Below are 21929 nucleotides of genomic sequence, written 5' to 3'. Positions count from 1 at the left end.
GCGGCCCCGCTGTGTGCAGCGCCCGCCGCTTCGCTCGCCGCCCGCTTTGTGGGGGAGGGGGCAGGAGGAGTGGCCGCGCCCGGCACCACCTGACCGCACACGACGGCGCCTTTGCGGCGGCCATCTTGCAGCAGGGCATGCGAGGCCCAGACGCCATTTTGGTTGCGGGCGAGCCGTGCCGGCAGCTGCTTCCGGGAAGCCGCGACCGGTGCCGTTTCCAGCGAAGGAGGGCCGCTCCCCAGCCGGCTCCGCTCCCCAGCCGGCTCCGCTCCCGGCCCCCGTGGCAGCGCTGGTGCGCGGCGGTGCTGCTTCGCTGTGGCACGGGGTGCACGTAGCCTTGTTAGCTAGCTTGCCGTCCTGGTTTCCTAAGGCTCTCTGGCGGCGCGTAGCGCACAGAAGGCAGTGTTTTAAGGGCTCCCAAGCAGAGGAACGATAAGCACAAACCCAGAGAAGTACGCAGAGCCAAGAAGAGGGACATGACAGGGCGTTAAACAGGCTGCTTCACGCTTGGAGGAGGTCTGCTTTATTATTAATTGAGGTAGGGAAGATCACGTGAGCGCACACGTTCAAATTTTTAGCAGCCGGAGTTTTCCTCTCCCTTTACCGGGTCACGGCAACCGCAAGGCCCTGGCAGCTGCGACGTGTCCGGAAGCAGTGAGGGAAGATGGCGGCCGCGGGCGGAGCGGGCGCTGTCCTGCCCTACTCCAAGATGGCCGCTCGGCGCCCCTGACGCACGCACTGCGTTGTGACGAAGTTCCTGCGCAGCGCTGGCCCGGCCCGGCTTCCTCCCTCCGCCCGTGCCTCTGGGGCGGGAGCGGGCCTGGGGTCCTCCGCGCCGGCTGACGGCTTCGCTGAGGGGCCGCGGCCCGCACAGGCACCGGGGCGAGGGGCAGCGGGGCCCAGGCCGGCCTCCCCGCGGCCTGTCACGGTGCTCGGAGGCCGCGTCCCTCTCCTGCAGGGAAGGGGCCCTGCGGGCGCCCCGGAGCTGTCGGTGAGTGCGTGTGGCCTCTCCTGGAGCGGGCTCGGGGCCGCCACTGCCCTTCGAGTCGGGCAGGGCAGCCCCGCCGGGCTCCCCCCCTCTCCGGTGGAGATTGAGGCGGCGTCGCCGCTCGGGCTGTGACTCCCGCCGCGGGCTGGGCGCGTACCCCCTGCCCAAGGCTCTGCTGTGCCCCGCGGGACTGGGGATTTTGTGCTCCTCGACGCTCTGTGTTGGGCTCTGGTCCTTTTCCCTGCGCCGGGGGTTTGCGGACTCGTATGTGGCAGCGATTTTCACGCACCAGCGAGCAGGTCCCGACAGGTCCGCCCCGGAGGTGCTTTTCCTGCCGGCTGTTTCCTGTGTGTTTCCAGCTCCGCTTTAAGTGGTGGCTTCTGTACTCATAGAACCGTTTAGGGTGGAAAAGACCTTTAAAATCATCCAGTCCAACCATTAACCTAACACTGCCAAATCCACCGCTAAACCAGTTAAGGGTAGAGTAATAATTTCATGTTTCCTGGCTTGGTGGCTGGATTATATTTCCCTCAGTCATCTCTTTCCAAAAAGGCCTTTACGTTTTTCAGCCTTTCTAAAGTCTGTTGAGATCTCTGGTAAACTGTTGTGCTGTCGTGGCTGTTTGTGCAGCTTGCCGGGAAGTGCAGTGCTGGTGTTAGGGAGGTTGCCACAGCTGGGCTCGGGCTGCACGTTCGCACAGTTAAGTGCTTTGTGTGCTGGGTTGACTTTGCAGTAAATGCTTGGGCTTCAGTTGTCAGGTCAGCTCATGCCATAACACCTGAAGACAGTTTTCAGAGCAGAACTAGGCTATTTAAAGGATGTTATCTTCCAAGTCCTCTGACAGAGGTTACAATCGTGCAGACTGAAAACTAACACAGATTAATTTCTTGTCGTGTATTTATTGTTTAACGGGCTTTTTTATTCTTTCACAGCAAATACTTGTGTGTGTGTAGGTTCTTCTGAATTTTAGGAGATGTTTTATTGGTGACAATGTTCTAGAGTTTAATTCACATGTGTTTTTTCCTTTTTGTTTTTAGATCATTTAATCCATTCACAGCAGTTTAATCAGCTAATGTTTTGAGTAAAAAAGGAAAAAATGATGTCAAGACAGGCCTTTCTCTGCAGTTTGGGATCTCTGTATTTGTCCCTTCTGTTTGTATTTCTTCTAATGGATGTTTATGCAAGGCCTGCAAATAATTCGGCCCTCAAAGAAAAGCCAGCTGATAGTAAAGATGAGAATGAGATCTTGCCCCCAGATCACTTGAATGGGGTCAAAATGGAGATGGATGGACATCTTAACAAAGAATTTCATCAAGAAGTTTTTCTAGGAAAAGAGATGGAAGAGTTTGAGGAAGATTCAGAACCCAGAAAAAATAGGAAGAAGCTCATGGTCATCTTTTCAAAGTAAGTTAGGTACATTGCCAAGAACAGTGCAGCCTCTTTCTCTGATCTTCAGAGTAAAATTTGCAAATTTTTCTGTAATACTTAAGAATTGCACTGATGAGGGGAAAAGCATCATACTGTAAGCACTGTGTTCATGTTACTAAGGTATTAACGTACCTGTATAAACCATTCTCAGGAGTGAGAATGCATGTGTTGAGAGTCACAGTCAGTATACAGGATTGGTACTGTGGTCAGGTAAGATTTATGACAAAACATACTGTTTCTATGAAAAAACCTACATAGCCTCTCGAGGTATGAAAATTAATACTAATTTTTCCTGGTTTCCTGTCTTGATGAATAATCAATCACACTTGTGTTTTAGATCAAGGAATTAGGAAGGAAGGGCTGGATACCCATGCAATGAATTGGGAGGGTGGGAGTTTGTTCCAGTGTTGTTCTAGCAGTAGTATGCTCTAGTGCTTTGCTGTAAGTTTGGTTTCAATTGGCTATCTAAGATTCTTATTTATTGCTTGGTTTTACATTCCATATGGACCTTGGTTTTGTTTCTATTTTGACTTCTGCAAATAACTGCAGAGGAAAAACACTGAAAAGACAATAGTAAAGGCAGAAGGGAAGAAAAAGGATGGACAAACAATGGGGTAAGATTGTCATAAACAAACTAACAGTTGCTTTCTGTTCATAAAACTTTCTAATAGATGCTAGGTGTGTGAAATTTGAGTGTTTCAAATGAAATACGTGAAGGTAAAAAATAATTATGCCTAACTGCACATACGAAGAATTCAGAAACTGCCATGAGAGCTTTCTTCATTGTTAGCAGTATTGTTAACAAAACATTTAGTTCCTCAGAATTTACAAAAAGAGAATGAGAATGAAACATGAGAATGGAAAGATTAAATTTTTTCTTTTGTCGCCTTTTTGAAAACTTCATCTACCTCTTTCTGTAAAAATACTAACTTTACTTTTAGACATTAAAGCATTTTTCCTTTTATAAAGCACTACTTGTTCTAGATAAGGTTTGTGTCAGCTAATAAACTGTCAGATGTTTGGAGGTCAGTAAACATAATGGAAATCCAAGTCAGTGCATACTTTTAGACACTATGTGGCAGAATTGGCTTTAGTTGCGTTTTTGCAATGGCGAATTAATTTTATTAGACCGCTTAAATTACATTGGTGCTCTTAATGCTGATGATGGTGTGGGGATGCGCATATACTTGAGATAAAATAAGAAGGCATAACAAAATTTTGGGTTTTTTTCTGCAAACTTTCCATTAACAGGGAAAAAATACCAATAATAACATTTGATTTTTTACTCTGGTGTTCTCCTGAGCAAAGGTAGCTAAATCAAATAGGCAAACCAGAGAGCTGTTTTCATTTAGTGTAGAATCTTTTATTACTATGTCTGCTATTCAGACCACTCACTTCATTGGTAGGATATATACCAATATTAAGTTTGTGCTTGGAAGGTTTCATTTTCTTTATTGCTGTATGTTTATTGGAAACATTCAGCTGGTGGTTAGTAAACTGTTACTCACAAATTGCAGACTCTGTTCATTTCTGCCTGTTTGTTATGAAAGAAGGAGCTTAAAGCAATTGGACTCGGGATCAGCTTCACTTAGATACTTACTTAAAATTACATTCCGTCAGCTGATCAGATTAGAAATGTAGGAAAGCATTCTGAGGAATTTGGTTGCTTTCTAGACGTACTCTTAAAGGCTGAATGAAAAGAGAAATACTGTGAACTTCTGTGAAAAGCTAGTAAGTCACAGGCTTCCAGATGCTTTGGAAATATTTTCTCTAAAGACATAAAGAAAACACACAATGTTTTTTTAATTAATGAAAGCTGAGATTCTGCAGCATGCCAGTATGATACAAAGTAGTCGATTCAAAGCATAAATTATTGTCTGATAGGATTACTGAAAATAAAGTTTAAACATGAAAGAAAAGCTCCCCAAACCATGTTTTTCTAGGCAAGCAAGCTATATGTGACTGAAAGAACAAGTGGCATTTCATAATTCTGTATTTCAGTTTCTGAAGTCACTCTTTACTGGGAGGACAAGCCTTACTTTGTCTACAGAAGTGTTTTTTTTACAAGTTAATCAGTACTTCCACTTCGCCCTGTGAAACTGGGCATGGTGCAGAAAATCCTGGGTGCATCTTTTTAGTCTTCATTCCCGGCCAAGGGTAAGCGTTCAGGTACCTTCAGGTCAAGAAGATCTGTGAGAGGGACTTACTTGACATCCTTCCTTCTTGTACTTCTTGTAATTGCAAAAAACCCCATTTGCTGTAGTCCCTATTTAAATAGTTTAAATTAGCCTGAAATCTATAGATTTTCCTATTGTTTTGTGTGGTGTAGTTTAGCTTATGTAGGTGGGTGTTGATGGGAGGGAAGGAGGAAGGATATTGAAAGCAATCAAGTGTATTTATGGTGACGCTAATTTCACTAAATCAATGGCATTGAGTACTAGAATTCAGTTTGCAAGCCTTGCTTCTAAGGGTCAGTTATCTTCTGCACTAAGTTACATGTACTGAACAAAATGGATAAATTCAAGTACAGAAGAATGTAATTTGTGTGGCTTTCTGTCAGGGTGTTTTTGTGGCGATAGAGTTACCTCTGTGAGTTTGAAAGTTGAGTATCCTCTTCTAGCATTTGCATTTTGCTGATGCGTTCAGCTACTTAGCGGCAGCCCTAGTTGTAATTTAAAAATTAAAATCTTTGTGTTAGCTGAGTGCCTTACCTTGATGGTCATTCATCTGGTCATAGGCTTAAATGCACCTTCTGTTAACTACTACCATGTACAGAGGTTTTTTTTTGGTTTGGTTTTTTCCCCTTGTTTAAAAGTGACAAACTTACCCTTTCCTAAAGCAGAACTCGTTCTGAATCCCACAATGCTTGTAAGTAGAGCTTTCTTAGACTTTACAGCTGTGACTGTGTTCAGACTGCACACAGGGAGTGGTTTTGGCAAGATCCGTGCCCCCTTTCTTAATTCCAGGTTTCTCTCACAGCCTAACACAGTACTCATTTCTACTGCATTCTGTCTATGGCGGGAAGATGCTAGTAATGACAGCCGATGTTGGACAATAGCAGGTAGAATAAAGAATGAGGAGAGGGGACATTTTAAGCTTCCTGTTTTGATATCTTTGGTTTAGATTACTGTTGTGGTTTAACCCCAGCTGGCAACTAAGCACCACACAGCTGCTTGCTCCCCCCGCTGCCCTGAGCTGGGAAGGGTGAAAAGTAAGAAAACTCGTGGCTTGAGATAAGAACAGTTTAATGATTGAAATAACATAAAATAAAATAATAAATTGTATTGCAAAGGAAAGCAACAAAAAGAGAGAGAGAAACAAAACCCAGGAAAAAACAAGTGATGCAACTGCTCACCGCCCGCCGACTGACGCCCAGCCAGTCCCCGAGCAGCGATCGCTGCCCCCCAGCCAGCTCCCCCCAGTTTCTATACTGAGCATGGTGTCACATGGTATGGAATAGCGTTTGGGTCAGCCCTCCTGGCTGTGCCCCCTCCCAGGTTCTCGTGTACCTCCTCGCTGGCAGAGGATGGGAAACTGAAAAGTCCTTGACTTGGTATAAGCCGTGCTTAGTAACAACTAAAACATCAGTGTGTTATCACATTATTCTCATACTAAATCTGAAACGCAGCACTATACCAGCTACTAGGAGGAAAATTAACTATCCCAGCCAGAACCAGGACAATCACAGATTTGTATTACTCAGTTAAAAAACTGTTTATGCTGTATGCCACTGGAAGGTTTTAAGTAGTGTGTGCACCCTGATTTGTGTTTTTTCTAACCTGTACATTTAAATATACATCTAATAAATTTTGCATATCTCCTACCGTGTAAAGTTGAGCTTTTTTTTTTGTTTCAGTTATTAAAAAATATTTTCTGGATCTGCTTTTCATTATTTGGATGAAGCAGAAATCAACTCTAAAGTGACATGCATTAGATGCTCAAGGAAATTGTTATCTTTAGTCCTTTAGGTAAGAACACTGTCTTTCTGCTCCACCTGATACCTCGGGCAGCATTGCGGTGTTGTCATTTAGGAACCTGAAAATATGAATCTGAAAACCTGAGTGGCCAGTGTTTATTGATGATACTTTCAGATGTAGACCTTTTGAAAGGTGGCCACAAAAATCTGGGTTTTAGTGGCTTGGGGTTGAGAAACTGGGCTGAAGTGTTTAAAACCTGTTCTTCTGGATTTGACGTCTATATTCAATGCAGCCCGTACTATACGCTTTTGTTAAGGAAAAATTTACAACTATCCTAGAAAGTGTTATACTTGCTTGTGTCTTACTCAAAGGTAGTATTAATATTTAGGCTGTGAATAGATAATGATATATAGTTTGAATAGTCAGTGAAGTGTTAACCTTGAACTTAGACATTATAAGGAGCTGTTATGTCTGATGTTGCCCATTACTGAAATGTATTAATACTAATTTGTCACGTTGCATCAACTACTATCTGGGCTGTGGTTTATCTATAATTTTCTTTAGAATGAGAGAGGTAAGCAATAAGGTAAGCTGCTTTCTGTAGTCTGTTGTTTAATTCAAATTTATGCTAACGGTAGTCCCTGCTTTTACAAAAACCTTCCTTGCTGTCAGTTCAGGAAGTAGTACATCATATACCTAAGTTTCTACAAATCTGAGATAGCACTCTCTAGCAGAACACGATGCTTCTTGTAAAAAAAAAAAAAGAGCAGTCAGGGGTTTTTTTGAGCTGGTACATCATGAAGTTTGAGAAATTGTCACCAGATTTCTATGTACAGATTGCCAAGGAGGGTTTGAGCAAAGTTGTAATCTGGGATATCTTCTTGATTGGATTCATCGTGTTTTCTTGAACTTAAATTCTTTCTGGCCAGTACTTTGGCAATTACTTCTTTGGCAATTTTTTTACTAACATCTTTTGAGTGTTCAGGCCTATCTGCCTCAGAAAACTGGTTGCCCATCGACGTGTTACAAAATCAGTTTTCCATGACTTACCAGTGTTAGGTTGTTCAGCAACACCTAATTATCTAAGCTTGTTATTGTTACTGGAAATGTTTTCAGTAGACCCTTCTGAATGAGATGGTTATCTAAGGAAGCTGGGACAGTCTTTTTTTATCACCTTAGATGGTAACCTCACAGCAGGACCATATCTTATATTTCATACCTTTGTAAATATTCCTCTCAAAAGCAGAAGTGCTGTTTATGGACACTGAAGGGATTTCAGCTTGCCTTATACAGTGGGTGCCTGCTAGTTCATGAAAATCTGAGTCATTGGAGACTTCTTGTGAACTGTGGTAGCAGAACAAAGGTGTACCTTTGTGAGTGAGAAGAGCAGTAAATGGGATGTTTGTTACCTTTCTCCCTCGTTACAATGTGATTTAGACGGAAAGTACAGCTTGGAAGTAGTAAGTTTGATAGCTTTGATCTAAGGAAACTAGAATGTTAAATGTTGAGAGGAAGATGCTTTGTTTTCCCTTCTCATTTTTGATAGTACCTATTCCATATTAAAACCCACGTTTGTTCACCTGTTAAGTGCAAGGTGGTGCGAGTGGAACATGACCATTTTACTGGTCTTGCCATTGATGCTGAAAAGTTGCTACTACTGAGCTTGTGCGTATATATGTGGAAAGATGTGATACAATATTTAAAACCACTAATACTGCATTTATTAATACAGCTAAGTGTTGCAGAAGAATAGGTGCTAGGGTTGTTATTTGGCTTAAGCTTTTAACATTTAGTTGACATTTAAAGGCAAATCACATTTAATAACTTGAGTTTCAATGATAACACTTCAGTACTGTTAAGACAGTTGATACAAACAGATAAAAAAGCCAGTCAAGCTAGGGGTTTTTTTTGTGCTTTTCTTTGTTGTTTTCTTTTTTTTTTTTAATTGAACAAGTAGGTTTGGTATGCTTTAAATAGAACCTTGCCTCCTAAATGTTAGTGATATCTTTTCAGTTTGAAATATTGTTACATCTTTTTTGAATAAATACATAATGATATGCTCAAAAAAACCTTCAAGTGCCATGTTATTGTTTTTGTATTTGTTCTTCAACTGTAATTTTTATATTAACTTATTTTTAATGAAATAAGCGTTAATGGAATTGATGGTATGGCAGGGCATCTTAGTACAATAAAGCAGTATTGGTAGTACATTAAGGAGAACAATGGATCGTCAGATTGGATGTTTACTGATAATTTTACTCGGGTAGAAAAAGTTTGGTTCTGTAGCTCAATAGCACTGAGTACAAGCATATCCTTTGACAAAGCAAAGTGAGCCTGATAACTCAGAAACAGGAGAACAAATGTATGTGCAGAACTTCTAAATGGGTTAAGAATTAAAAACTGCCAGCTGTTATGTTCCCAGAGGTCAAGGTATAATAGACTAAGGTTTGTTAGGTTTTTTCCACTTAGAAGTACTACAGTCAAAGTATTAAATAGTTTGAAAGTCCTTGCACCAAGGTTATTCACATTATATTTTCATTGTTTTTAATGGTCACAACAGTTGTGATGTCATCTAGGCAGACACAGGGAGGCAGCTCATCGGTAAACTGCAGAGATCATGGAAGATCAAGGTAAAAAGGACTTCGATAAATTGAGAGGGAGTTAATGGTTTGAGAGAGTGTTAGAGAAGAAATTCTTCAAAGTAGTGAAAGTCTGCAGCAGCTGGCAGTGGACAATTCTGAACCAATAGCAAATGAGCTAATATGCCATGAATGATGTATTTGTGGTTTCCTCTGCTTTAAAAATTTACTCAAAAACATAATATTGAAATGAGTTAACTTACAGCAAAGTTGGAGTATGGCTGAATGTTTTTCACTGAGTAGTAACCTAGGTGTTGTAGTTACTTAAATTTAATTATGAAATAAATGGCTAACTTGCTACTTGTTTACTCTGTAGTTCAAAGAATGTACAACTTATCAGAGAGGGTTATAAATATACTCTTTTCTGTAGCAACCTACGTTTGTTATTGTTGAATAAAGTAATTTAGAATCTAAAGGTATACCCCCCCCAATTTAAACGTTCTTTGCTATTCATCCATAGGGTGGATATAAATAATGATAAAAAGATAGGTGCGAAAGAGATGCAGCGCTGGATCATGGAAAAGACAGATGAACATTTCCAGGAAGCTGTGGAAGAGAATAAAATGCACTTCCGAGCTGTGGACCCTGATGGTGATGGTAAGATGAACGATTCCTCCATACCCCGATGACGTCTTAAGTCAGTTGCTAGTAGCCAAACCTACTGGCTGCTCTTCAGATGTGCTGTGACAAAACCTAAGTTCCTTTTGACTGTGTGTAATCGCAACAGTTTTGATCCATACACAAGACAATAGAGCAAAGTAACGTGCTCCAGTCAGCATTGTAGTTCTGTGTTGACTGCTATGTTATTTCATTTGCGGTCACAGGAAATTGTAGCAAGTTAAGTGACTCTGCCAGGGATGGGGTGAGGATGGTGACCTAAATAGATTATTTTGACAAGGCCTGTCTGGTCTAAAGAAACATAAAAGTGAATCAGGTGATAGTTTTCATGTTGCCATTCATAACCTTCATGGGATGGTTTTAGTGCTGAACCAAAAGATTTTAGCACATACTGTTTTAAGTAATGAGACCAAAAGTTTGTCATTTAAGCATACTATGTCATGTCTGAGATGTGGCTCTTTTTTACAGGCCATGTGTCCTGGGATGAATATAAAATTAAATTTTTGGCAAGTAAGGGCTTTAATGAAAAAGAGATTGCAGAGAAGATAAAAAACAATGAAGAGTTGAAAATAGATGAAGAAAGTAAGTGCAGACTGTTGGTGTGTGTCGTTTTTTCTTTTACTTTCCTAAAACCTGAATGTCAAAACTGTTCTTAACAGAAGATGTTTTACTTGTTCTTCTGCTTCTACACAAATGTAGAATGTGTAAGTCGTAAGACAGAAATGCGAGATTTCTTTCCAACTCAAATCTGCCTTCCCAGCACTCTTGATGTAAAAATTTAACACTGAAAAATCGTGGTTGCTTATTTGTTACCGCCTGTTTGAATAGTTTTCAGTTATTTATGTTTAACAGTCTGCTAAATTTTGTCAGACCTGTGTTGTCTGTGGACCATTGTATTGTTAATGCGGGAGCCAGGTCCCCTGTTGCTCCAAATGAAAGGAAGCTGCTACACACAATTCCTGTTCTAAAATTGAGGAGGGGTGTATGTGCTACCAAACAGTGTTGTGTTTAAATAGGTACATGTTTAGGCACTGCAAAGCATACTAGAAGTTAATAGCAGCAGGTTGCATAACAATTGTTTCGTGTTTCATCTAAGCTCTCTGTAGAGAGAGGTTGATTCTTTAGGTTAGTGGGATTGATCATTTCTTCCTTATTACTTTTGAAACTTTCATTTGAATCTGGGTTGGTATAAACATGGCAACTCCTAGCAGAGTAATCTCCCTGCTACCCCCCCATCTAAAAGTGTTTAAATTTACTGTTAAGTAAAACACAAAGCCTTAGACTTTCCTTGCAGGAATTAGTCATTTAAAAGTGGGTTATGTTATATTTTCCATTTATCAAAAAGCAACTAAAATGCAAATGGGCCTTTGAATTTTATGGCAGGGAAAACACCTGTGCAGCATGTTCTATGGCAGTGTGGTTAACTACAGTTTACAGGAATGCTCATCAGATAAAAGATTTGCTGAATAAGGGAAGTGTGTGCATAATCATTTTTCTACCTAGGTAGCAAGCCTTGTTCGGGAAAATCAAATTAGTTATCTACCGCTTCCTGAGGATGATAGGCAAAACTTATTTTCATACTCTAGTGCAGTGTAAAAGTACTCTTTTGAGTCTGTATAATAAAAAAATAACTGAATACGTGGATCTCAAGGCATGTTCCAAGTGTTGCACAGAAGCACAGTAGAGTTTGGATGCCAGACCAAAACTAGGGGCACAACTTTTTAACTTACGCAGATAACGACAGTTTCAACTGGTGACTGACAGTTGAGTTTCATTTAAGACTGAGTAAGAAAGGTAGGCAAAGGGAGATTGACTTGTGAGTTCTAACATTCAGGGTTGGCTACACTGGAAAACCATAAACAAGTGATTTGATTATTCTGTGTTTGCTTGTGTCCTTGATATAACTAAAACTTGCCATTTACAAACTTGCCCTAAGATTCATATTAAGATTCTGAAGGATTTCTTTACTCTTCACAAAAAAACATTAACGGAAGACTTGACTCTTAATTGCAACTAGCAGTTCAAAAATGTAGATGCAGCTGTTGGGTTTTTTTTGTCCTCTTGTAACTCAGCAACCAAAAGCATGCAGGAGCTATTTAAGATGGTTTATTAAATTAAAAAAAAAGTTTATTACTTGAAAACTGTAGTCTTTCAGAGTGTTTTTAAAACTTGTGAAAAGCAAATGCTTCAGATTTGTGTTTGTTAGTGTATTTTACAGATAGCAGGGTGTGCTACAGACAGTATTTTTTCCAGTGTGTCATTTAGAAAATGCCTACACCAGAAAAAGAATACTCTATACAGGTATTTTTTTTCCTGTTTGGTTATGTTCAGGAGCACTAGGTGCACATAACGTTCATGTTGTGTGTTGCAGGGTGGTTTTTTCTTCAAATCAGATGCATGGTTTTAGCGGAAACTCGTGTAGAAATTATGATTCTCAGTTGAGTTTAGGAAAAACTCACTTAAAAAGTGCTTGTCTGCATGGTGTAAGATGAAATGAAAGAAGTGGAAATGTAAAGTGATTTCAGTGCTGATGTATCTGTTCGTACATGTGTACTTCAACTTGTATTTGCTCCTTGCAGCAAAAATATTTCCCTTTATTAAATTATAGCGTTAACTAAAACATATACAGCGTTTAGGTCTGAAGGTCAGAATGCTTTCTGACGTGGAAAAGACAAGGTAGCTAAAAGGAGTAATAAGTACCTGTATCCTTAAGTTACTGAAAGCTAAATGCATTTCTTGGTGCTTAGCTTAGTATCTGTTCTTGATGTCTCCAAACTTTCTTTTGTAGAGCTACCCTCTTAAATCTCTCATAGATCCAACAGATCACATTTTTAGGCTGAAATACTGGATACTGTATCTGAGTCTAAGGATATAAGTTCTCCCTGGGTAGGTGATTCTTTTAAATTCTGAGCCTTTGACAAGGTAAAGGAAGAAGGAAGGAGCAGAGGCAGGGCAGAAGTCTCTTCATAGCTTTCCTAGTCCTCTGCTTTATGGCTTTGCTTCTACTGCCTTTTCAGTTAGATGCTTTGTAAAGAACAGCTGTCCATTTAAATGTATGGATGATTGCTGTAAAAAATAGGCTTTGATTTTTCTTCTTTATAGTCTGTTTAGTACAGTTCTTAAGCTTAGTTCATAGAATCATAGAATTGTTTAGGTTGGAAAAGATCTTTAAGATCAAGTTGATATATATGGTTTTGTGGGGGTGAGGGCGCTATCTGGAATTGCGGTGTGGCTGGAGAAAAAAACTGCACTTAAAATTGTGTGCAGTATGCACAATTTGATCATCGCTTCGTGGTAGATCACTGTACCTTTTTGTTAACTCAAATCCTGTGAGCTTGAACATACCTAAAAAGAGTTCAAAACAGTGATACAACTGGGTTTGGTTTAGGTAATGCTGTATTAAGAAATGCCAAGTTGAAATAAGAAAAGTTGAGTGTTGTAACATTGGAGTAATAAAATGTGTCCCTTTGATCATGCTTGGAACCAGTGTGTTGGCAAAGAATATTTTCGTACCTGTGGCAGACTTAAGAAGTGCTGCAGAGTAGAGTAAACCTATGTAGTGCTATTAGCCAAAGTGCTAGTACAATGGTGCTTCACAGATCAGAAGCATCTGTCTAGCTTTAATGATAGTTATGTTATTTGGTCTTAGAAGAAAACACGATAAATGTTAAAGGAGTTGTTCTGTGGCTATTATTTGAGTAGGAAAAGAATTGCTTGGCATCTTTCTGTCTTGTAGATATTAACTAGGTGTGTTGTGACAATTGCAATGCGTGGAGATAGTGAATCTGAAAAATATTTTTAATTTGAAGAATGTTTTGGCTATTTCAATGCACGGGACTGGTTTGAAGTAGAAAACAAAAATGATTAGTTCAGAAGAAAGGTACTACTGGTATTCAGGCAGGTGAAAGATTTCTCTTGGTAGTGGGCTTCAAAATATGAAAATAAGAAATGAGAACCACAAATGCTGAACAAAGTTGGATTATTCATACCTCCTACCAGAACCAGCTAACAATACCGATAGGACACTACTTTTTTTCTTGATATGTTGAAGTTTTGATAGAGGTGTAGCTAAATCTTTATTTTCATCTCCTAATTTCAGTTCAGCTGTTTGTGCAGAAACACTAGGAAAGATCCTTTAACCAAACTACTGGACGAAACTAATTGTGCTTTGTTTCCCCTCAGCACCCGCTTTTCCCTGGGAGTTGAACTGTAAAATAACTGGTTCATAGGTCATCCTTGTTTAAACAATTGAGTAACAGGGGAAGGTATATTTTAGAGAACTGTAAATAGGTTGAACATGATAGCTTAAATCTTTTTCTTAAATTTCTAGCACAGGAAGTTTTAGATAACTTGAAGGATCGGTGGTACCAAGCTGACAACCCACCTCCTGACCTGTTGTTGAATGAAGAAGAATTCTTGTCCTTTCTTCATCCAGAGCATAGTAAGGGAATGCTGAAGTTCATGGTGAAAGAAATCATCCGAGATTTGGGTACGCCATTTTAAAACACGTTTCTTGGGGGTTGTTTACTTGCAAACCATTTTTTTGGGTAGACGTTGTTAGGTCATTGCATTGTCATGGGTCAATCTGAATTTTTTGCACATCTTGTTTGCTCTGTTCTACACGTCTTCTAATGTGATGAGTAAGAAAAGCTGCTAGCACAAACACTGGTGTCTCTATGGAGCTGTCTGTTCATCTCTCAAGACTAAATTTAGTCTCTGGTTGTTAAAAAACAGCACAACATTATATATTAGAAAGATATTCTGAGTATTTTGTACAAAGAAGATCAGCTGAGACTACTTCACACAAGTGCTGCTGTATTGTAGGGTCACTGTAGCAATAGTAGAAAAGGTTTGACCAATAGTAAAATATTATAAAATATTGATGTGAATGGTCCATGAGGAGGGCATTAATTGCTTTATACTTCCCCAGTACAGCAACCATGTAAGGATTGTGACGTACAGTCATGAAAGTGGAAATAAATGGTTGAGATAATTTCTGAGAATTTTTTTTTTTTTTAAATTCGTAAGTATTGGTACACATGTTTGTTTTTTTCTATTGACTCAATAGTGATGCATATTTAAAACTGGTAGAACACCTGGATTAAAAAAAAAAAAAAACTATGACTTTGCTAGTTGTTAGCTTAATAAATATGAAGGGTTTCAGTGATACTTGTGACACGTGCAGACAGAACAACTCCAGTATGTAGTCTTTTATGAGGGATAATTTACCTGAATGCTAATACAAGGGGAGACTGGATACAGCTGTAAGAAAATGTCTGTTGCAGTAGATTGTTGAAAAAATAAACAACAATTTAAAAAAAAAAAAAAAGCCCAGCTTGCCATTGGGTGTGTCCTTCAGGACCAGTAAAATTGTTTTTGTTTAGTATATTGATGAGTGTGTGTTTTTAGCCTTCTAAATCATTGTGCATGTACCATTACAGAGTTTTTGGCTAACCAAAGATATAAATGGTAACTATTGTTCTCTGCTAGGGGCAGGATTGTGGACTGCTGAAACCAGGCAGACTGTACCAATGACATATCTGACATGAAGGAATTTCTCATTTTTAATGGGCATTGAGAAATACTTTTCAGTTACTTTGTGCTTCTGTTGTAGATCAAGACGGAGATAAGAAACTTACCCTTTCAGAGTTCATTTCATTACCTGTTGGTACTGTAGAGAACCAGCAAGCTCAAGATATTGATGATGACTGGGTAAAAGACAGAAGGAAGGAATTTGAGGAGGTCATTGATGCTAACCATGATGGTATTGTCACAATGGAAGAGCTGGAGGTAAGTCTTCCTCAAATAGTTAGTTCTAGTGTTTTTAAAACCAATAGTAGGTTTTTAAATACAGGATTGAAACTGCTGTAGAGAATATGGAGTCCAAAAATATATGAATTAACAGTATGGAGTGTGTGTGTCGACTTCACAAAACTTTGGATTATAGTATTGTTCTATAGTGCTTGCAGATAGTGTCGTTATGCTTTTTGTTAAAGAGGAGGGGGAGTGTTTCTAGCATAACTGTTACTCATAAGTATGCTTTTAGGGTTTTTTGTCACATAGACACTTGTATGGATATGGAGTGCATGAAAGCAAGTCACAGACTTCATTAGGTGCGCTGGTTAATGGGACAATGAGTCATACTTTCAGTTGCAAAAGGAGTAAGTGGCAACCTATATATTCAAAAAAAAAAAAAAAAACCACCACCAAACCCCAAAATAAAACAAACCAAAAAACCCCAATGACAAACCCTGGGGCCCCAGTAACCTAGAAAATAGCAGAGATCTCTTGTCTTTCAGAGTGTTTTTCTTTTTTAAAAAAACAGATTATTATTTTCAAGTGTGGATTCTAGTTTGTGTTCTTTTTGGACTTTGGTTTGCAGAAGTAAGGCTTTCTTCTAATAATTCTGTCTGCAGAAGAGTCTACCAAACAACATGAAGTATTTTGCACCCTATAGTTGTGGCAGTTTTGTGGCCAATAGAAGAGGCTTGTGGCTCATTTCTGGCTCTTTTTTCCTTTCTGGATGTAAGAGTGTACTTTGACTAGCAGAATTCAAACTGCAGCGTAGGCAGTGTGAAAGGAGATCCTCTAAAATGTTTGGCTTCTCCCCAAGACAGGATGAATGTTAAAGTTCCTAACCTTCTCGCTATGCAAATATGTGGATATGAAATATAGCGGTAGTATAGATGAACAGTTATATTGTGACATAGACAGTGTTAATAGCCTTTTTACTGAGATTTTGCTGTTAAAAACAGCCATTTTATCTGTGAAGTCTTTGTATATGTGTACACACATAGACGCGCACACACGTATGTCACGTCTTCTGGGAAGAAATTGAAGATAATCTTGAGTCTTCTATGTCGTGAACTAAAGTGCACTGTTTGTTAACTTTTAATCTATTTCAAGTTTGATGAAGAAGCAAAATGCTTTGTTTCTGAGACTTCTGACCTCTGTAATGTCTGTCTGGTTGTTTAAAATGGAACAACAAAGTTCTAAATTGAAATATTCTAAAAAGACTATCTCCAGAAACAAGAAAATGTAGGTCCTACAGATCAATAGTGTGACGCTTTTTAATTTTGAATTGATATTTCTTCACAAAAAAACACCAGATTTGATAGTGAGTTTAGTTTGCAACCAAAATGTCAAAAATATTTTTATTGTAGACACTGGCATAAGCTGAGAAAATGTGGATTTCTGTTAGAACAGCCAAGGAAGCAGTGAATGGAAAAATAGCTAGGACATAGATGTAAGCCTGTTAAAAACATGTGCTAACACCTGTTTCCATGACTCATGTTCACTTTGGGATGGCTTTTGTTGGTCTCATAATTGCTGAAGCTTATATAGAGCTAAGGTTCATAATTCTGATGCGTGGAAATGTGTGCTTAGTGATTGAAAATTATTTTCTTACTTGTTTTAGGAATATATGGATCCTATGAATGAATACAATGCCCTAAATGAAGCAAAGCAAATGATAGCAGTAGCAGATGAAAATCAAAACCATCACTTAGAGCTGGAGGAGATCCTGAAATATAGTGAATACTTCACAGGCAGCAAGCTTATGGACTATGCACGTAACGTCCATGAGGAGTTCTGATCCTGCTCACTTTTCCAGAGCTCTGAAGCACTTTCTTGCTTTCAAAAAAAAAAAAAAATCCAACCCCCAAACAGACAGAAAGTTACTTTGCTGCTATCTGTGTTATATGCCTACAATGTGTTGTCCTAGACTTAAAAAAAAAAAAACAACCCAAAATCTTGCGTCCATTCATAAGATCTGCAGCTCTGTTGCCTTTGGTATGAGGGGGGGAAAAAAAGTCCATAAATAATGGGGTGGGTACTGGACTGCATCAGTTTGCCCTGATTTGTACAGTTAATCCAGCTGAAGTTTCAGCTGCTCTTGGCTGATCATATTTGGTGGAGGCTCCTTAAATATTTAACTCTTGTTGTTGCCCTCATAGCTGCAGATCCATGGAAATCACAAATAACACTGAAAGATGTTGGCTTTTGTAAAGGGGATTGTGGTTCAAATACACGTGTTCTGACCTCATGAGAATATCCATACATAGACTGATTGGCTAATCTTCCAGTATTTTTCTCAATGCATCTCAACCTACTTATGTATTGTTGAGAATTTAATACAAGTTCTTCCTCCATTGCTGAACTATCTAGGAGCTGTTGGGAAGAACTTATTTTAAATGTTACAGAGAAACTCTTCTGCATCTACTTTAAAAAGAAAACTGGTTATACTGTGACAGGTTTTGTGTTTGCAGCTGCACTGGGAGTGTGAGAGTGTGCTTCTGTCTTAAAAAATCAGATTTCATTCTAAAATGAAACAAGGAGGAGGTTTCTTTGTGGACTTAAAGATGTTGGACAAAGCAATGGGATTCATCTAAGTGTATGATTACTACTTAACTAGAATTGGTTGTTAAAACTAGTATAATTACTTGCCTCTGTACAAATTAATGATGCTGATGAACTCATGAATGATGAAGCAGGGGGAAATACAGGCTTTGCTTTTGAACTGCTTTTGCCAAAGCAATGTACAGTCAGCACTTGGGAAGCTTTTTTAATCAGTCTGGTTTTGGGTAATCTCTGAAAGCATCTTGCAACACAAGGGTCATATCCACTACTGTCTAAAATAGAAAATTTATTTTTACGCTGGTTCCGTCTTTAGTGTAAAAACCCCTCTTTCAGAAGGGTTGCCTGAAAATCCAAGTGAGATGTTATATTTGATTAAATTTATTCTGTTAATATAATGTAAATATAAGTATTGCTGTCTGTTTCTGTTTTGGTATGCCCTCTTTTTTTTTTTTTTGCTTTTTTGTTAAATGACTTGTATCAGAGTCTTTTTATATACATACATCTTTTTTCATTAAATATTTTTCTCCATGCTTTGGAAATGTTGCTGGTTTTGGGTTTGTCAGTGAGTGGGAAAAATTGAAGGACAGAGAAATTAAAATATGATTTTGAAAGAACTGTGAGAGAGGGATAAATTTGGTTGATAATCTCATGTTAAAATGAGCTTTTGTTAATGTCTGCCACATTAGTTGGCCCCCACTCCCTTCCGCCCCCCTACTGAGGCCCCCCATGTACTTGATTGCAGGGTAGTGGGATTTTAATATGGCTAGAATCTGGAGATGTTCAAAACAAAATCCCATTGTTTAAAGATGTGGTGCTTAGCAGAAGTCATAGGTATGGCTGATTTACATTGATTGGCAAAAGGTCTAGGTTTTGCTTTGCTGTTGTTTTAACTACGGCTTCATAAATATGCAATGACCTGCACTTTGAACTAACACAAAATTATACATGTAAACGTACGGTTTTGCAATGTGGTTGTTCACAATCTAGTTAAGACAAAAGTTTTAGCAATATTAGTTGATAATTGTATAAATGTCCTGACTGCATTCTTGTATTATATTCTAGTTGTTTGCACAATTCAATTATTTAGATATAATTTGAGTGGACAAGTTCTATCTTGTGCTAGTTTGCAGAGGGATTCTTGAGCAGCTGAAATATGATGATGAAATTTGGAAGTTTGTCTGTCAATAGAGGCAAAGATTATGCATACGCAGCCTTAGCTTAATCTTCTGATAATGCAAGCATGGAATCCCTTGAAAATACAAGGTAACACAGTATTTAGCTAGCAACTGCAAAAATGTTAAAGTATGTACTGTTGTTGCAGTGTTTGCCACACCTGATAAATCTGAAACTTGAGGAACAACTGTGAAAAATTCATTTTTTAATGATGCATGGAGTTCTGCACCTTAATGTGTTTTGTTTTTCTCTGCCAGAAATCAGGATCACATGTTAACTAACAGTTCAGCTGTAAGGATAAAGTGGACTGCATGGTGAGATTTGGAGGTACATGAGATTATTCCTGTGTTGGAATTTTAGAAGTTCTAACTATTCTAGTTTGTCCATAGACTTACTTATTTTTAAAAAATTCTTCAAGTATTTTATATGCACTCAGCCTTTCTCAAGATTCTTGTAGGCCCTTTCCACATAGCGGAACCCTCACTTGCCTGTAATTCCTAGGGAATCTAGTGACTTTTTCTTTAAAGCCTTTTATTAAGCACTAGTTTTGAGTTCCTTCCCCCCCCCGCCCCCAGGTATACAAGTGATCTGCCTACTGTTAATAGGACTTGGTATAGTGCTACTGTCTCATGGACGTGTTTTGTCTTTCCAGAATTGAAAAGCTTGTATAGAATATCTAGGATAAGCATCTATAGTCGAAAACATTACATGTATATTAAATAAAAGCAGAACAGGGTCTTATTTCTGACCCATAGCATGGCTCTACTCACCACTCCGAAGCTCTCCTCTCCTGCTACAACCAGAGTAGCTGCATCCAGGCTGGCTTTTGGGAGCAGCCTGTGGCACCTGTGATCCCTGTGGCAATGCCAAGCAGCATTTTGGAGAGGTTAATTTGCATTGGTGAAAATCCAGCCAAGGAGTGTGCTAGATGTGAAATGCTATGGGATAATCGCTGTGTTCTCTCCCTGTTTTATTTACTTGGATAATATAGCTGTATAAAGGAATCTGGCAGTATCAAGCCTGGTGACATTTAAGGATGCCATACATAAAAGTTGAGTTCTCAAGATGGTATATGAAGTTTGTGTGCTAACTGCTTTTATTAAATGAGCATTTAATTTGTATTAAAGTGTCCTTAACAAGAGTATCAGTGCTTCATCGTCACTGCTCTAGTAATTTGGGCGTTTTCAGTTTAAACGTATATAGCAGAATTTTAACCTTACCTTGTTTGTGAAGATCATAAGAGTTTGCATTTTCAGTTTCTTACTGAATAATAATTGACTTATTGAGTAGGTAAAGTCTGCTACTGTTTGTGAAAGAGAATTGGGGAAAAAAAAAATCTGATTAAATGGTGCTGAGGGAATGACTGAGTCATGAGGCATAAAGCCACTTAAATGGCATTGAGTGTGATACTACAGTGGGAAGAGATTTGGATATTTCCTGCATGCAGGTACTGAATCTGAAGGTAGTTGAGGTTCAGCTGGTATGGTTTACTTGCTCTGTCAGCTTTGCTCCCTTTTGGAAAGAATGGCTTTAAGGTATAACTTCTTTTCCATAGTGGTTATGGATAAAACGTGCCACAATACTGCTATTCGGTCCTCCCAAATACTGCAGGCTAGTTGGATTCCAAATGTACTTCTGTTCCAATCAAATTTCTTTGCGTTTAGATGTGAATTGACTAGATCTGCTTTGTCTGGGAAGTCTGGCTGTGTTTTTTAACTAACATAAATTAAACATCCTTGATTACTGTAGGATGTCTTGTTTACTTGGGCCTTTGCATAAGAGTTGCTCAAGTTTCTTAGAACTGGAAGACCTAAAATTTAGAACCTAGATCAATAAGATCAAATTCATAAAATTCTAATAGCGAGCCTGGAAAGTTAAACCCACTGATTCCTAGTGTGATCGCTTTTTTTCTCTGCTCCGCATGCTTGTGTTAGGTGAGGGCAGGACTGCGATGCCAGTGTCCTATTCAGCCTCCTCCATTGCTGTCCTGTTGTTGCTGGCTTGCACAGCTGGATGGAGAAGCCTTCTGGGGGTTTGGATTCCAGAGTTAACATGCTTCTGTGGAACAAAATAGGCGTCAAAAGTATCTGGTACGTGAATATTGCATCCTTTGCTTTCACAGAGCCCACCTCTGCTGGAAGTTTTTATTTCCACGGGACCAAATGGTGGGGGTAACACAAAGTCTCTATTTCGGGGTCAGGAGCTTACTTTTCTTCAGTGGTGATGCAGGGAGTCTGATGTTAGGACTTGAAACAGAGGCTGCAAACGCTTCTCATCTGTAGCTTTTGCTAGCTCCTGAGGGCAGTATCAAGATGACTGATGATTTGTGATTCTGCACTCTCCCTGAGAAGAGAAATAGATTAACAACATTGGTTTTTATGCAGCAATAAAAGTCACGGGTCTACCGTTACTGTGAGACCAAGGGGAGAGAATCTGCCTGTACTTCACCTTTTAAGGAGCAAGCTTATGTGGGCTATGTTTCATTTTACCTATGGCTCTCATCCGTGAAGGTTTTCAGTCGTTACCTCTGTATTACTATAATACTCCTCTTTACAATAAGAAGGATCATCTCTTCTAGTTCTCCTGGCATTCAAGGCCTGTGCTTTAATACTATGTAGAGAGGTATGTACCTGGCTGGAGGCACTCTGTTTTAAGGGTATGAATAGAAATCTTCTCAGAACACTATTCAGCATGCTGTCTTTCTGCCTGTGAATATTTTAGTTGTGAACTGCAAAAAAAAAAAAAGGGGTGTGGGAAGAACGATGGGGGTGTGGAGTACATGCTGGGACTTTCCCAGCAACTGACATA

General features: G+C 39.2%; 1 protein-coding gene across 2 annotated transcripts; it reads left to right on the top strand.

Moving 5' to 3' along the window:
* The first annotated feature begins 330 nt into the window (after positions 1-330).
* On the top strand, positions 331-17255 carry SDF4 (stromal cell derived factor 4). Of its 2 annotated transcripts, none has more exons than XM_075721587.1 (7): positions 331-538; positions 2026-2392; positions 9433-9569; positions 10059-10172; positions 13921-14079; positions 15205-15380; positions 17008-17255. In XM_075721587.1, the coding sequence occupies exons 2-7, from the start codon at positions 2085-2087 to the stop codon at positions 17182-17184; spliced, it is 1071 nt and encodes a 356-aa protein (XP_075577702.1). In that variant the 5' UTR covers positions 331-538; positions 2026-2084; the 3' UTR covers positions 17185-17255. The 2 variants fall into 2 exon arrangements, with proteins under 2 accessions (XP_075577702.1, XP_075577701.1); XM_075721586.1 differs by lacking the exon at positions 331-538 and adding an exon at positions 911-991.
* Positions 17256-21929: the final 4674 nt, after the last annotated feature.

The sequence above is a fragment of the Pelecanus crispus genome, chromosome 15 (genome assembly GCF_030463565.1).
Source record: "Pelecanus crispus isolate bPelCri1 chromosome 15, bPelCri1.pri, whole genome shotgun sequence".
Lineage (NCBI taxonomy): Eukaryota > Metazoa > Chordata > Aves > Pelecaniformes > Pelecanidae > Pelecanus > Pelecanus crispus.
Note: the sequence above shows the minus strand (reverse complement) of the source record. Positions and strands in the feature narration are given on the sequence as shown.

Excerpts from the sequence above, each read along its gene's own strand:
- SDF4 (XM_075721587.1), top strand. The coding sequence starts at position 2,085 with ATGATGTCAAGACAGGCCTTTCTCTGCAGTTTGGGATCTCTGTATTTG. Across the intron at positions 2,393-9,432 it reads CTCATGGTCATCTTTTCAAA|GGTGGATATAAATAATGATA; the intron begins GTAAGTTAGGTA and ends ATTCATCCATAG. Across the intron at positions 9,570-10,058 it reads TGTGGACCCTGATGGTGATG|GCCATGTGTCCTGGGATGAA; the intron begins GTAAGATGAACG and ends TCTTTTTTACAG.